This window comes from Chrysemys picta, chromosome 1 (assembly GCF_011386835.1).
Source record: "Chrysemys picta bellii isolate R12L10 chromosome 1, ASM1138683v2, whole genome shotgun sequence".
In the NCBI taxonomy this organism is placed as follows: Eukaryota; Metazoa; Chordata; order Testudines; family Emydidae; genus Chrysemys; species Chrysemys picta.
Window position 1 is genome coordinate 103,382,382 of NC_088791.1, and position 17,379 is coordinate 103,399,760.

General features: G+C 40.8%; 1 protein-coding gene across 4 annotated transcripts in view; it reads left to right on the forward strand.

Moving 5' to 3' along the window:
* The window catches only part of KIAA1549 (KIAA1549 ortholog), a 233,275-nt gene that overhangs the window by 135,379 nt on the left and 80,517 nt on the right, over nucleotides 1-17,379 (forward strand). For all 4 annotated transcript variants that reach the window (XM_005296403.5, XM_042851614.2, XM_065581832.1 and 1 more), the window contains 2 exons: nucleotides 7,380-7,439; nucleotides 9,322-9,467. In XM_005296403.5, the coding sequence (XP_005296460.2) occupies nucleotides 7,380-7,439; nucleotides 9,322-9,467 (206 nt within the window). The remainder of the gene's footprint in view (nucleotides 1-7,379; nucleotides 7,440-9,321; nucleotides 9,468-17,379) is intronic.

Sequence of the window (17,379 nt, forward strand, 5' to 3'; positions counted from 1 at the left end):
CCTCCCAGGCTCCAATGACTGTCGGAGTGGCCAATCTTTCTTGATGTAGTGGGAATCTCTTGCATGACTATCCCATTCGCAGAGAAAACAGCAGTACTTTGTGTATCCAGTCTGCAGACCAAGCAAGAGAGCAACAACCTTCAAATCGCCACAAAGCTGCCACTGATGTTGGTCATAGTTTATGCACCTCAAAAGTTGTTTCATGTTGTCATAGGTTTCCTTCATATGGACTGCATGACCAACTGGAATTGATGGCAAAACATTGCCATTATGCAGTAAAACAGCTTTAAGACTCGTCTTCGATGAATCAATGAACAGTCTCCACTCATCTGGATCGTGAACGATGTTGAGGGCTGCCATCACACCATGGATGTTGTTGCAGGCTACAAGATCACCTTCCATGAAGAAGAATGGGACAAGATCCTTTTGACGGTCACGGAACATGGAAACCCTAACATCACCTGCCAGGAGATTCCACTGCTGTAGTCTGGAGCCCAACAGCTCTGCCTTACTCTTGGGTAGTTCAAAATCCCTGACAAGGTCATTCAGTTCACCTGGTGTTATGAGGTGTGGTTCAGAGGAGGAGGATGGGAGAAAATGTGGGTTCTGTGACATTGATGGTTCAGGACCAGAAGTTTCATCCTCTTCCTCTTCCTCATCTGACTCAAGTGAGAATGATTCTGGTGCATCAGGAACCAGCAGTCCTTCTCCGTGGGGTCCTGGGCGTATAGCTGATGGAATGTTTGGATAATGCACAGTCCACTTTTTCTTCTTTGACACACCTTTCCCAACTGGAGGCACCATGCAGAACTAACAATTGTTGGTATGATCTGTTGGCTCTCTCCAAATCATTGGCACTGCAAAAGGCATAGATTTCCTTTTCCTGTTCAACCACTGGCGAAGATTTGTTGCACAAGTGTTGCAGCATATGTGTGGGGCCCACCTCTTGTCCTGATCTCCAATTTTGCAGCCAGAATACAGGTGATAGGCTTTCTTAACCATAGTGGTTATACTGCGCTTTTGTGATGCAAAAGTCACTTCACCACAAACATAGCAGAAGTTATCTGCACTGTTCACACAAGTACGAGGCATCTCTGCTCACTTTGGCTAAACAGAACTGTGTCCCTTTGCAAAATCAAACACTGACAAATAAGAGAGCACGACACTGTATGATTTCTAGAGCTGATCTAGGGCAATTTGTTCAGCAGAGTGATGTAAGCTTCGTTATGATTGCATCATCCATGACTTCTAGGAATAACATGATGCAATTCATATCATGTATGACGCAATCCCAGCTTCAGATTGCATCATTCATTGTTTTGCCTAAAAAGCAAGTACTGTCCAAACCCAGTCATTGATTTATTCATAGATCCAGTCAAAGATGTATTTTAGTCATTTCTGGTTTAAATTGAGATCCCTTCCCTTTATAACTCACTTATCCTCCGCCATTCCCATGTCAAGGGTCGTGTATACTGACCCAATAGCATATCTTGAAAACTAGAGCCAATCAACAATTTTAAGCATCATTTTCGTTCTCAGTGACCCAGAATTAGTAAAGTTTGACTACATTTATTTCAGAAGCATTTTGGCTGTAGAGCAGTGTAATATGATAGAAAATATCATATTGCCTCTATATGAACCCCTGGTATGTCCACATCTTGAATACTGCGTGCAGATGTGGTCACCCCATCTCAAAAAAAGATATATTGGAATTGGAAAAGGTACAGAAAAGGGCAACAAAAATGATTATGATATGGAGCAGCTTCTGTATGAGAAGAGATTAATAAGACTGGGACTTTTCAGCTTGAAAAAGAGATGGCTAAGGGGGGGATATGATTGAGGTCTATAAAATCATAACTGATGTGGGGAAAGTAAATAAGGAAGTATTATTTACTCCTTCTCGTGGCACAAGAACTAGGGGTCACCAAATGAAATGAATAGGCAGCAGGTTGAAAAGAAACAAAAGAGAGTATTTCTTCACACTGGAACTCTTTGCCAGAGGATGTTGTGAAGGCCAAGACTGTAACAGGGTTAAAAAAAGAACTAGATAACTTCATGGAGGATAGGTCCATCAATGGCTATTAACTAAGATGGGAAGGGAAGCAAAACCCTGCTTTAAAGTGTCCCTAGCCTCTGTTTGCCAGAAGATGTTGGAAATGGGCGACAGAGGGTGGATCACTTGATGATTACCTGTTCTGTTCATTTCCTCTGAAACACCTAGTAATGGCCACTGTCAGAAGACAGGATACTGGGCTAGATGGACTATTGGTCTGACCCAGGATAGCCCTTCTTATAAGAGGTCCACCCTTGTCAGAAATCTGCTTATGCATTCAGCAAATTGTACGGAATCCTTCATCTTTGATGCAAAATCCATGGATATTTAGCTTTTCATTAATTCTGGAAAGTTCATTTACATCTCAATTTCTCATATTGCCTAGCATACTTTTCTGTGCCATTTGCTTCTTAGTTACTTGGCCCACCACTTTCAGTATTAACTATGAAGGGTTGTTTGATGCATTCCAAAGATTTTTCCCGGTGTTTTTTTTTCCCCCAATCAATCTTGTCTGTGTATATATATATTTTTTATATATAAATGTGTTTAAAATAGTGTGCAAGTAAAGAATTGATTTGCAAATTCCAGGTGAGTTTAGTTGCAAGCAAGTTGATATTGATTCAAACTAAGGAAAATCTAATATTATATTATAACTCAAACTGTTGGGCATGATTAAATTAAACTTTTGACAGCCTGAATATGAATAACTGTGTCTGGAAAAAGAAATTTGTTATGCCCAGTCTTTGTCTATTTTAGATCATCTTCTATATAAAAACCTTTTACTGGAGACAGTTCATAAAGCTTAAACAGAATGCAAATGCTTGCGGGATAGTCCTAACGCAGTACATGGTTAGGTTATAAGGTACTTAGGGATGTTTTGCCAATCTTAACTTTCTTATTTTTAATAAAGGTTCTGTATGCACAAGGGAGGGAGGGTTCTGTGCAAGAATAATGGCAGTGGGATTGGTTAAGGGTGGGAGATGCCAGCTTTTTTCTTTTTTTCTCTTTTCTTTCAAGGTACTAAAGAGTGCTAGGCAATTTTAACATCTTAGCTCTACTAAAATATCGTGTCTGTTATTTCATTTTCCCTCCTTTCTGTCCATTTGTTTTTCCTTGCCCATGTGTTTACATTTAATTTCTCATATTAGAAACTGATTCAGGCAGAGATTTTACTACACATTTGCACAGTGCTTTGCACAAAGAGAGCCCAACTTAATCAAGGCTTCTAGGGTGCTACTGAAATACCAATAATTAATAAGAGAGTACGTTTTATAATCTGGATTGACAAGCATCTTGTGCATGGTGGACTGCTATGAAGACAATTATAGTGTTATCATAATCATAGTGTGCTGTTGCCAGTCCCAGGCATCCAAAAATCAGGAATCAAGCCCCCCCAAAAATCATGAGTTTCTTTTTAAAATAATAAACTCTGGGCTCTTTTTCTTTGCTCTTTGGCTTCTGAACCTTTAGGGATCACTCTCTTCAATTTTCAGGCTTTATTCTGCAGGAATATACTTCTTGTTTTGAATGCAAGCGCTGAGATTCTCATGCATTCACATGATTCCAGCAGCTGGGACTCTGAACAACAAATATCATGAGACTTGCCATAAAATCTTGAAAGTGGGCAACACTGATAGTGCTGTATGTTCCATAAAAGGTACACTGTGTCAAATGAAAGGCTCCATGTTCCAAAGAGAGTGCAGTCTTAAAGGCACGAAAGGGTACAGGACAATATGATACAATACAGTACGAGATGAAACGACATGGCTAGTAGGTTTCAGCGAACAGGTTGGCTTTTGAATTTAAGTGAGTCGATTATTCCAACCCCTCCTCCCCGGTACAAAAAAGTTCAAAAAAAGCCTGTTTGATTAAAGAACTGTTTTTAATTTCCCCTTTCCAGTTCAGTTCTGGTTTGTAAACTTACTGGACTCCTGATAAATAGCCCAATGGTGCACTAATATGGATCAATGAGATGTATCAGGTTACTTCTTTGAATTCTCCACATTCTGTCCATTTTTTATTATTTAATCCTCCACATTTCTGCAGAACGGTGGACGTTTTAGTAAGACCATTGGTTTCTCTGCCTATTTTCATAAAAAGCACAGCTGATAACTTCCAGAACCCCATATATTGGGTGATTTATTTTGTTTGGAGACAGATCACTCTACTGGATGGCTTAAGGGAGAGGTTAAAGAGTGAAGAATCGTTTTAGGAATAGTTTAAAAATGGTCTATATAACGTATGGTTTATGACTTCAGTTCTTTCTATGTAAATGTTCCCCAAATCCTGGTATCTAACCTGAGAAATGTCTCGCTCAGTAAGATGTTGCTAATCAATACAAAGTATCATTAAAAACTGAAGGAAAGTGAAAAGGCAATTGAGTAAAGTTTTTCTGGGGCTCTTTAACAAATCTCCCATGGAAACTATTAAAATCACAATGGTTATTGGATTCTAAAGGAAATACAATTTTTAATTAGAATAGTAGAATCCAGTGCTGACTAGAGAGGGGAAAGGGTGAATGGAGGTGCACCCAAAGCCATGAGACGGGGAGATTGGGAGACCATAGTATGGAGAAAGGGTTGCACACAGAGCCCCTGGTATGAGGGAGGGGGCGTGTACAAAGAACAGAAATTACATTTGGGTTATTCAGTACTTCTTCTGGGTGTCAGGTGCATTTAAATACCAGCCCATATTATATTGCACGTAGGTGTACTATGTTCTGTTTTTGCATTTTACAATTCATTACCTAGATCATGCCAAAAAAGCAAGCGGCCTCTACAAAGGCTGAGTAGCAATGGGAACATTGTCAATGTGAAACTCCTTCTGAGCATGAAACGCAGTGGCAAGTTGGACAAAGCTCAGCTGTACTGGTGCAGTGTTTTAAGTGTAGACCTGCCCTACATGTTCCCGATCCTTTCATGCGCTCTTTGCCAAGCTTTCAGCCCAGGACTGCACGGCTGAAAGATTAGAGCACTTCTCCCGCTGTACCATCAAGAGCAGATGCTCAAGGATTTTTTTTTTTTAAGTTTTTAGTTCAGTTAATTCTATATGAAATTTCTTAGGCATACAGGAATTTGCATACATTAAATCATTTTCAAGCACTAATTAGAAAAAAGAGTATATCATATTGAGTGTCAAAGCACAACTGTTACCTTGTTTAAAAAAAAAGGAAGTAATTAAACACTCTAACAGTTCAAAATTTTATTGCCATTGGCAGATGGTTAATTATCTTGTGATCTTGCTTTTCCTGGGCTTTGGAAAACACCAGTGCAGCTGCAGTTTACACATTTTTTTGCAGGATGATATTTTTAGATTGAGGTAAATGAGTGCATTACCATAGTAAACCAATCTCCAACCTTCTAGCTATACTGAGCCATGTCCACTCATCCTTTGGTTTAGAAGGACCCTGCAGCAATATATATTTTTGTATAATATATAAATGTAAAACGTGTGGGGCGCTTCCTGTTTGTATATTGCAAGTGTAATTTTTAGAAATTTGTTATGTAATATCTCATTCAAATACATAAACGGCCATATTCTGATACCCTTACGCACATTGACCACTATTGTACTTCACAGTAGTGGCCCTATTGAAGTCTCAATAGCACTATTTGAGAAGCAAGATGCTACTAAACTGGAATAAGAGTATCAGAAAATGTTGAATTTGACGTCAGTTTTTGGGCATAGTGCCATTTAATTTAAACAAGACGAGAATAAAGAATAAATTATTTCACTCTAGAGAATGAAAATGCAGTGTCAAAAACCGAGGTTTAAAAAAAAAAGGTGCTATATATCTAGAGGCTCTTCTGCTTTTGCGTTAGGGGAGAAAAGAGTGATCAGGTTTTTAATAGTAAAAATCACCAGATTCTGGAAGGTAACATATTTATGGAAACAACCTTAGTACACCTAGAAAGAGGTCTTAGCTAGCTAGTCTGCAAATAAGACACACTAAATAAATTGGAAAGTTAATAATTTTTTTGTTTCTTTGCCTACAATAGCAGGAATTGAACAAATTATAGGGTAGTGGTTAAAACACAGAACTGGAAGTCAGGATATCTTGATTTTTGGTTTGATTCACCTTGTGACCTTAGGCCAAATCTGTTTAATTTTGTGTGCCTCACTCTCCCCATCCTTAAAATGGGTTTTAAAAAAATGATCTTTGTTAAGCGCTTTAAGAACTTCAGATGATTCAGGGAAAACTTTGACAAAACTGCCCCCCCCCCTTTACTTTCATGAAGTTTCAATCTCTTTTCAGGAAAACTAGTCCCAGCCTCTGTCTTTATCTATTCACGAGTGTCTCTTTACTTTGCTCCAATGGGAATCTGGGCTGAAATCCTGGCCCCACTGACGTTGATGGGAGTTTTTTCATTAACTTTAATGAGGCCAGGATTTCACTCCTGAATCTTAGCGTTTCCAGGAGGCTAGTCATTTTGACAAAACTTGGGCTATTGAACAAAATAAAACCAAAATGTCACGGGATTTTTCATGGAATTCATTTATGATTTTCATAAATCCGATTTGATCTTCACAATGTTTAATGTATATTTTATTTTATTATGGGTTGGAATACAAAATAGGTACATTCAGTTTTCTCCTTTATACTTAAGTCTTAACTTTTCTACTTGGTTGCAGTCACAAAGAAATAGATGCTTTCTTCCTCAAAAAGCCATGAATGACTCACCCAGAGCAGCGGTTCTCAAGCTGTGAGTCGGGACCCCTAAGCGGGTCACAACCCCATTTTAATGGGGTCGCCAGGGCTGGCGTTAGACTTGTTGGGGCCAGGGCTGAAGCCAAAGTCTGAGCCCCACCACCCAGGGCTGAAGCTGAAGCCCAAGGGCTTCATCCTTGGGTGGCAGGGGTCAGGCTTCGGCTTCAGCCCCAGGCGGCCGGGGTCATGTAGTAGTTTTCGTTGTCAGAAGGGGGTCGCAGTGCAATGAAGTTTGAGAAACCATGAGTCATCCAGTGTACAGCCTGATCTTAGCATTCAAAAATCTCATCTTACATTAACGACAAATTAGCCAAACGGGCTTTGCTTACTATTTCTAGAAGCAAAGCTGTCAGGGTGGTATGTTAAATATTTCAGGTAATTAATCTGACCACTTTAGTCAGCTGTTTTTCATTCAGACATATGAACCAGAAAATATGTATCAAGAGCAATGTCTTTCTGTCTCTTATGTATAACACTAAGAGTTATATCAGCAAATAAGATGTTCATTGACTTAATGTGAATTATGAAACAGCCTCTTTTCTTGTTTTTGTGCTATTGAGTATACAGTTCTTACAGATGTTTTTTCCCCTCATCCTTTTTTTTTTTTTTCTCCCCCAGCCTTTCATTACCCTCAACTCAATGTGTCTCAATTGATGAAATCTTCCTGGGTGAGAACAGGTATGTAGACTATATAAGGATAGATAGCTGACACACCTTTCTTTTTTTAGCCGGGACCTAGATAACACATTAATAAATTTTGAAATTGCTTACGGTTTGAGGTAATAACTATATCCAGATCTGAATAAACTCCAAAGCAAATGAATGAATAACCTGGAACTGCTGGGAAATGCACTTGTGTAGAATGAACTGCAATTCCTTGTTTATTGGCTCAAAAATTGTTTTATATTTAGAATGCAGTTTATTCAAAGTGCAGGAACACAGCTCTGCTATACAGAGGGTGCTGTATACACTAACTGCCTTTTAAGTTGGACATTGCTTTTTTTTAAGATTTTTTTTTTTTAACTTTTAATACTTGATTTAATCATGGGACCTTACACCAAAGCACACACTATGCAACAGAATACAAGTAGATGCCAAACAATTTTAGGGACTGTAATGATGCAGCTCCATCCCATTTCATTTTTTTCCTCAATTAGTTTCCAGCAAATTGCTCTAGTCCAAGTCAGCTGATCTAATTTGCCCTGAATATAATCCTAGAACAGTGAGAGTTAGTGCTTTCTGTAACTATGCCCTTCTGGTGTGGAATACACTTCCTGCTATTATTTGTAATTCTCAATCTATTTGAATTTAAAAGAAGGTGAAAAAATTCTCTTGTCAAGTTTCCAGCATTTAATTGTTCTTGATCACTGATCGTTTATTTTGCTATTGAATTCTGAGATACTCCATTTGTGACTAGAGCCAGTAGAAAGATACCACTTATTTTTTGTGGGAAATTTCTTTGTGGGAAGGGGGGAATCTAAAATTTCCTGTGAAAATTTTTTTTGTTTGTTTTTCAATGGAAAAACTGAAACAAAAAGCTAAAAATATTTGACTATTTGAAAATCGTTTTGGCTTAAAAAGAATTCAAAACTGAAACACGAGCATTTGTAGTGAAAACCAAATGAAAAAAATAAAATTTTAGCCAAAAATACGAAGTATTTTCTGAAAACTGAATTTCTGAGCTTTTGATCTGTTTTTTCAACCAAAAGAAAAGAAAAGAAAAATTTGACCAAAATGAAAATTTTCTAAATTTTCATCAAAAAAATGTTTCAACCAGCTCTGTTTGTGAGGAATATTTTTGATATATTAATTTCTGTTGCTGAGCGTGTCAGTCCAGCATCCTTCTTCACTAGAAATTTCAGAAGCAGGTAAATCCTTTTCCATGCACCTGTGATTGAGAAGTACAGTAGGCTAGTGCTAGTCACAGAGTCAGCTGCTTTTCTGTACATTAATGGACCCCTAACTCATGCTGACCAGTTTCTGTGCACCACTGCTCTCATAGGCTTAGGCTCAGGGCTGTCTGAAACAGGTGACAATACACTTTTCTACTTTCTGTTTCCTACCTGTTCTGCTATTTCTGTCCTATTTTTATATCCCCTATCCATGCCTACCCCGACTCTGTGACTGGTGAACACAAAGTATGGTTAACATTGAAAGCAGGTAAATCGGAATTGGTTATAACTTTGAATTCTTTACTCTCTGCTGCTTTTGTTTTGATATTTTCATACATTTAGCTTTTTTGGAGGCAGGGCTGCCCCACGACTGCATTTGTTCTGGACCAGGCTACCCCCCATGAAGTTCCAGCAATCACCTCAGCGTTTTTTTCTTTTAATTCCCCTTCTTCCAAAGTCTTACATTGCAACTTGCAATCTCCAGCTGAGCTGGAAGGGATTCGTGTGAGAATATTTCAATGCTATGCTTAAATAGTCCAGCAGAGGGCTTTAGAGAATGATTCAAGGCCTGCAATTGAAGTTGCATAAAAGACACTGAGAACTAATGCTTCTTACTAATTTGTTTGTTCTTGGGTTGCCTTTTTTTTTTTTTTTTTTTTTTAATGTAGTTCTCTTGGGTGTTGTCGACCAGCGAATTCAGGAGGAAGTGTTTCAGGCTGGGATGGAGCGGAAACTGGCTCAGCTGTTAAATGAGGCTTTGACCGGAGGGCGAATATGGAAACGAGCCACATTTGCAGGCAACAACATTGTGCAGGTACTAATAGATCAGAGGCTGGACGTGTGCTTGTGTGCACTCACGTGTGTGTGTAAAAGGGAATGAACTATTCAAACAGTAAATAATACCTACCACTTTAAGGAAGGAGAGATGAAATGAAAGCCTCTAGTCCAGCTGCTGTATGTGACTGATACATAAATCATGTTGTGCAACTAACATTCTTTTCGCTGCCCTGCTGCCTTTTGAACTAATGACTGTGATAACAGTGAAAACAACAGGAGTGTTAACTGGTTATAAAGTAAGTGTTGTGATTTTAAAAACAATCCTCAGAAACAGCTCTTAAAAGCAGCCTATTTTAAGAACTGACTGAGTTCTTGATTTAGTTGAGGTGTCTTGCAAAGAGGGACAGCGTTCTTATGGATCAAAGTCTGCCCTCCCCCTCCCTTTTGCGGTGGCCACACAGCTCTTAAAACGCTTCTAGGTACTCTGTCGTGTTTTGTAACAGTATATAAATATGAAATAGGATAATGCGCCTGAGTGCTGCTGGCACTTATGCTATGCAGCTAAGGGATCTTGTCAAACAGAATAACATAATACACTTTTTAACTGCCTGTTTGGTATGATATTCTCGGTCATTGAAGTTGCAGTGAAAGAAGAATTAACTGCACCAGCACCACATTTGGCATCCATGACAGCCCCTCCCATGCTATGATATCTGGGTGTTGATAGTTCTTAGTCTGTACCTTCATTGTGGCTGGTGGTGTTCACTTAGGCGAAAGCCACCTTCTGGCTGCAAAGATTTGAAAACTTAACCTTTTACTTCGATTTCTGGCTGTCACAGATGGTCCTTTATCAGCCAGATCAACAAACTGAAACCCAGTCTACCTTTTTAATGGGAAAGTTGTTTAAAAATAACTTTGCCAGCTAATCCATCAACAGTTGACCTTAGAGTTGCCATACAGGCAGTTCAGACCTATCATCTTCCTTTGGTATAACCCTGCAGTTTCCCCTCCTGTTTTAATTTCCAGATGTTTGAAGGTCTGGGGCTCAAAGAAGCATCTGTTCTAAGAGAAGTTTGTATTTTATTTCTTTTGCACTGCTGTGATTCACTGTGAATAAGGTGCCCTGTTTCAGATTTTTCATTCTCCCCATTGCACATGTTTATCCCTCTGCCTCTTGATATAAAATAAACCTTATGTCTTACCCACAAAGAGGCGATCATATTGAAAATACATACAGCTAGGCTGCATGTAAAAAGTTACTCTTTTATCCTTTACTGTAATTAATCTCCAGGTCTGTGTTGTTTACATGCACAGGTTTTAAGAGAGATTTCTTTCTAGCTATAGCATTGTATTTCACTGGGAGAGAGCATAGAGCTTTACTCCCAGAGGTGGCTGTATTTCTGCTAATTCTATGTGCCAGGTCTTAGGCCTGGTCTACACTTAAAAATGCTTAGGGCCAGCGGCACTGGAATAATTTGTATAGTGGGGGGTGGCTGAGAGCCATTGAATTAAGCTGTAAACCCTGTATATGATGGAAACCACTTCAAGGCACGGGGTGCGGCAGCAGCACCCCTAGGTCCAGCACCTGTGCTTAGGGCTGTGAAAAATTTTGTGTCCTGAGTGCTGTAAGTTAGGTTGACCTAACCCTGGCGTAGATGTAGCTAGGTCAATGGAAGAATTCTTGCGTTGACCTAGCTACCACCTCTTGGAGAGGTGGATTATCTACATTGATGGAAAAAACCCTCCACTGATGTAGGAAGCATCTGCACTAAGGCATTACAGTAGCACAGCTGGAACAGCTGTGTTGCAGATATGGCCCCAGTCACCAATAACTCTTCCTTTTTACTGCGTCATTGGCACAAAGTAGCTATCGAGCTTCCTTAACTGGGCAGCAGCTGAGGATTCCCCCAGTGGTGAGGGAGTACAACCTCCTACTGCATGCCACAACCTTTGCTTAGTTCCCTAAGGATACCAGCCTTTCATCACTCCTTTTTACCAAACTATACCATACCATCCCAACACTACACCAAACCACCATAGCTAATTGTGTTATGTGAGGGTAGTTTGGTGAATGGGTGTGTGGAGAAGAGAAAGTTGAAGGGGGAAGAGTTCAGGTTGTGGTATATGGTAATTGTGATAATGCTAAGACACATGCCTGTAGGTGAAGGAGGAGAGGATATATATTGCCAAATGGCTTAACTTCTTATATCCTTGCTTTTGTGGGCTAGTGTCAGGTATGCAGTGTATGTAGCAACCCTGTCCTCTTCACAGTGAAGTTTTGTATACTTTATATATAATGCTTCCAACGGCCCTTTTGGTGCATAAGTGATACCTGTAGTCCCTTGTGTGTGTTGGCTGACAATTACCTATTTTATCTCCTGGATCAAGTTATTAACTATCAGAAAGTGACCACACTTTTGTAATTTTTCTTTTTTACACTCTGTTGTTTGCCAGTACCTATTTAGAAGACACACAGGGAAGAATCTTATGCCCCCACAAACACAACCGTTCATGTGTCTTCAACCAAATTTGGATTTACAGTCCTAGAGTGAGCGTGGAGTTATATAGTCTCTGCGCTATTTGACTAAGAATTCTGGAGCACATACTTTTAGCCTGCATGTAACTGAGTGTAAACATGAACATAAACATTTCTCTCCCTATCTGCAATATTTTTTCTTCTATAGGCAAAAGAGTATCTAGTACAGTGCACTATTTAAATAATGCGACTTGTCATTTAAGCAGGACTTGTGTTCTTCCCTTCTCAGCCCTCAGAACCACATATTAGACTGTGAAACTTCGCAGTGTTCCCACCAAAAATGATGAAGTTCTTTTAAGTTAGGCTGCCCTTTGCAGATAGGTGTATCTCCATTTATTATATTACCTATCTCATAGAGCTGGAAGGGACCCCGAAAGGTCATTGATTCCAGCCCCCTGCCTTCACTAGCAGGACCGAGTACTGATTTTGCCCCACATCCCTAAGTGACCCTCCTCAAGGATTGAACTCACAAGCCTGGATTTAGCAGGCCAATGCTCAAACCACTGAGCTATCCCTATTAATGTGGTAATAGGGTAACCTTGACTTTTGGGGGATCAGCAGCTGTTTTATTAAGGGAGTGACCATCTTTTCATAAGAATTGTTATTCTCTCAGTGTTCGAAACATAGAACTACTGCACATGCTCCTTATCCTGCCTCTTGCAGCCACTCACTAACAGGATCTGCTAAAGCTGCAGAGTTTTAGTGCGTACAGTGGTGCTATAGGTTTGGCCTGTAATTATTGAAGGCGAGGTAGCAGAAATGTAGGTGTAAGCCCAGATTCCTGACCCCAATAAAGCTACTCTGCACCATTACATGAGGATTTTTTTGGTGTAAGGGACTCCCAGGTGGTGCAGAGCTGGTCCTGTGCCATCATGCCCAGCCCTCACATAGTGTGACACATGTCTGAGACCGGGTGGGTGGCTGGAGTGTTGTGGCATTCCAGTGGTCCATTGGCTGCACAATGGCCCCTGGGGGCCCTTTTCAAATTGTTGTAACATAGAACATCACCTCTCCCACCTCAGCTGAGGATATGAGGCATAGCAATCAATTCTCAACCGCAATAAACCTTTTAATTTTGCTGCAGCAGGTTTTGCAGGTTTCCCTGGATGAGACTGTGAACTGGTTTAGAGAAGTGTGTGTGTGTGTGTGTGTGTGCGCGTGTTTATATGTGCGTTCAGAGGACACCATGACACAAATAACAAAATTTCCCGTCTCTGCATGTTCTTTATTTTCAACCTTTCTCTTACACTGCAGGATAACAGCATGTGTTGCATAATGTCGTGCATTGTTCTGATAGCTCTTCTATAATACCAACCCACAATGGAGTGAAATAAGGGCACAGACTGCCAGTTGTACCAAATTGGGTGTTATTTTAGTCAGGAGGACATTTGTCCCCTGGAGACTAAACTGAGACCACCCATTCATTTCACTTGTGACAAGCCAGTTTAGAATTGAGGGTTCCTGAGGTGAAAGGCACTTTGTATTAAAACACAACACCACTGAGTGCTGTGGAAATTGAAGAGCTTGCACTGAAAATGAGGCAATTGTTGATAAATGCTATCACAATAATTGTTTTCCTTTCCTATGCTGTGAAAGTAGAACTGGCACCATTGGGGGGGGGGGCACATTTTTTCTTATATATTTATTGGAAAACATAACTGGGTAAAATCACTTCTTTATATCTAAACACTTTTGAACCTTTCATAAAAATAAGAGGTTTGGACTGACAGTGCCCAAATTCTCATCTTTTCTTTTCCCTTTCTCTCATCTGCATTGCTCATATGGTGGCACTCTCTGTTAGATAGACACCTAAAGCCATAGCTACACACAGGGTTTACAGCCTTACAGCGGCTTATTATACACAACACAATCCCATCTATGTTTATATGCAAATATTCCACAGAGAATTTCACCTTTTATAGCTTCTTCTTGCAAATGCAAGGCATACTCTGTAGGTTATATTACATCATGCAGACTTAGAGACACTTGACATTTTTATGAGTAGTCTGTCTTGTCAGCTCTCATGCACTTTTATGAGGAATGAGGCTGTTAAGTACGGTTTTAAAGAACCCCACCAGAAGCTCATATTAAAATAATACTTAATTTACTTTAGATTGAAATTATCTCTGCTTCTTTTGAATGCTGTAGAGAACAAAAAGGTGAATCCTAGAAAAGAATGGCAATGAAGGTTGTGGCACAAAGTGACAAAAGCAGTGAAGTTCTCAGTTAAAGGAAAACTACAGAAATTAAATAGCTCACATGGCTAATATTTAGTTATCTAAGAATCTGTATGAGAAAATAATTATTATATAGCAACCTTGATATCAAAGGTGGGTTCAGTTTTTCACTGAGAGCAGTGCCTTCTTTTGTATGATCAGTGTACCCTTCCCAAATTGACAGCACATAATCTGAGAGTAAAGATTGAGGTTACTTGGGATTTTTATGATTTTTAAATGGAAACTTTACAAATTTCCACTGTCTGACCTTTTAGTTGGTCTAGTGAAGACCCGCTAAATCGACCGCAGATCGCTCTCCCGTCGACTCCAGTACTCCACCGGAACGAGAAGTGTAAGGTAAGTTGACCGGAGAGCATCTCCCTTCGACACAGAGCAGTGTAGACACCGCAGTAAGTCGACCTAAGCTACATCGACTCCAGCTACATTATTCATGTAGCTGGAGTTGCATAACTTAGGTTGAATTACCCGTGCAGTATAGACAAGGCCTGGTTTGATGAACCAGAGGTAGTTCAACAGACCTGTACTGGCAGCAGAGAGCCTGAGGGACCTATCCAGCACATGTGGGTGTTCCTGGCAGTGGTGTTTGGAGTGGATTTCTGAAGGGAACTATAGTGTTTCCACGTACCTTAGGCTTCCAGTAATACCCTCAGCTAGAGATTAAGTCCTCAGGCTCCCCTCTGCCTATGACTGTTGGACAAACCCGTTCTGTTATGGCAAACCAGATTTCCAGCTGGCAAAATAGAGGTGGTTTGCTGGCTGGGATAGCTGCAACAGGAACAGATCTTGTAGCTGGCTCCTCATACAGATTTATTTACTAGTCCCTCCCAACATGACAATTGCAAAATCAGGGCCTAAATGCCAAATTGGATGAATACTTGATATTAGTCACAAATACTGCGACATGTAGACCCAGCAAGATTACTTAAGGACACAGCTGCCATCATTTAAGCTGCACCAGTGTATTTCCTGGCTTTGCAGGTTTATGCAACAACTTACTCAAACCTAAGGTAGACTTTGTGTGTGTGTGTGTGTGTTTTGCTCATTTAACGTATGGTTCATGCTGTAATGTCTGCTAAGTAATCCAGACCCTGGAACAGCTTGACTTAATTACATTGATGTTTAAATCCTATTTTTGATAAAGCAGAATCTCTTTTTGTTCTTTTTTCCTGTGGGATGTACATATTTCAAAAAGAGAAGTAATCCTGCTGTTTACTAACAAATTGGCAACTGATTATAGGATCTTTTGGCTTGCTGACATTTGGCAAATGCTTTCTGAGTTCCTCCACTACCTAGATTTTCCTACTGTAATTTATGTACTGGAATTGGTTACCAAGGCAACACTATTCACTGACCTATGGTACTCCTTTGGAAACATTTTTTTTAAATTAATTTTTACTGACACTGGAACACAGTTAAGCTTTTAGTCTGTAAAGGTTAAAGCACATGTCTAATATTAACCAAAAAGATGTGATTTATGCCAGCAGAAACAGAGTGAATTGCACTGACGAGGTTTTTTTTTTAATGATTTAAATTCTTGCTTTTTTCATATGCTTCCTCTCCCTTCTCCTTCACCCTCAAAGCATAGATATAAAATGCTGGCTCTTGCTTCTTAACATGTGGAAGGCATCTTCATTTGCCTGGAAAACTGGATTTCTATGCATTTGGTGCTGTCTTTAGCACCTTAAAGGACAGACCTTTACAAATTATAAAACAAAAATAATTTGAAATTGTACAGAAGACCTCACTGGGAAAATAGTATGAGACATACTACACATAGACCACAGTGTATATATATGTATATAGTTTATGCCTTGTACTATGAAATATATCTAAAATAATACTTTAGATGTAAACTGCTATGTAAGTGTAGAGAAATCCAGAGTTTTGCAGAAATGGGTATTAATTAACCCATTTTACAGATGTTGACTTGATAAAGTGTGCAGATGACCCAAAAATTGGGTGTGTGGTATATAATGAAGAGGACGGGTCACTGATTCAGAGCAAATTAGATTGCTTGCTAAACTGGGCATAAGCAACCAATATGTGTTTATGGCTAAATTTAAATGCGTACATCTGGGAACAAAGAATGTAGACCATACTTAGGTATGGGCATCTCTATCCTGGGAAGATCTGGGGTCGTGGTGGATAATCTAGCTGAACATGAGCTCCTAGTGCAGTGGTTCTCAACCTATTTATCATTGTGGGCCACATATGCAGCCCACAAAGTGTTACCTGGGCCACAGGTTGAGAGCCACAGTGCCCCCCCCCCAAACCCCTGTACCCGGCGCCCTCCACCCAGAGCCCCCTCCACAGAGTGGGGCCAGAAGCAGAGAGCTGGGCAGGGGGCAGGGACCCAGACCCTGCCATGTGGGGTCGGGCAGTGGCCTGGACCCTGGTGGCAGCCTGCAGCCCGCCGGGCAGCCACCGGCAGCCCAGAGCCCACCATGCGGCAGGGCAGCTTGGAACCCGCAGCCTTTAGCACACAGCTGAGCTGGGCCGCAACTGTGTGCTAACTGGGCTGCATGCAGGCTGTTGCTTGAGAACCGCTGTCCTAGTGTAATCTTGATTAGTAGAGTGGTTTTTTTATCCTGTATTTGGCACTGGTGCGACTGTTGCTGGAATAGTGTGTCCAGTTCTGTTGCTCACAGTTCAAGAACAGTGTTGATAAATTGGAGAGGGTTCAAAGAAGAGCCATAAGAGGATGAGCATGTTCTGGGTTGCAGCACGCCCTGGGCTGCCTGCAGCAGACAACGCCTGCCTGCCCATCCACTGCTGACCGTGTCCGGACCCGGAGCTCACAGCCAGAGCAGCAGGCTGCCTTGTAAATCATTATATTAAAATTTGTACCATTATTTGCAAGCAACAGCTGGTGCGGGGTGGAAATTTGTCCTGTGGGTGACTTCCCAGCTAAGGTGCCCCATGGCTCGGTGGGTGGGATCACCCCTGCCGCTGACTGTCTGGAAGCAGGCATGGAGAGACATGTTCCCGATTGAGCAGCCACAGCAGGCCAGGTGGGGAGGGCCCTCTCCCCCTCCTATGCAATCTCTGCTACAGGGGCTCTAGTGTGACCCTCTCTGGCCTGGACAGCATCCCAGTGTTGAGCCCCACATGGGGCTCCTGCTGCCTACTGCACGGAGCTGGACTTGGAGCAACCCCCTCTGTCCCAGCTGCACCAC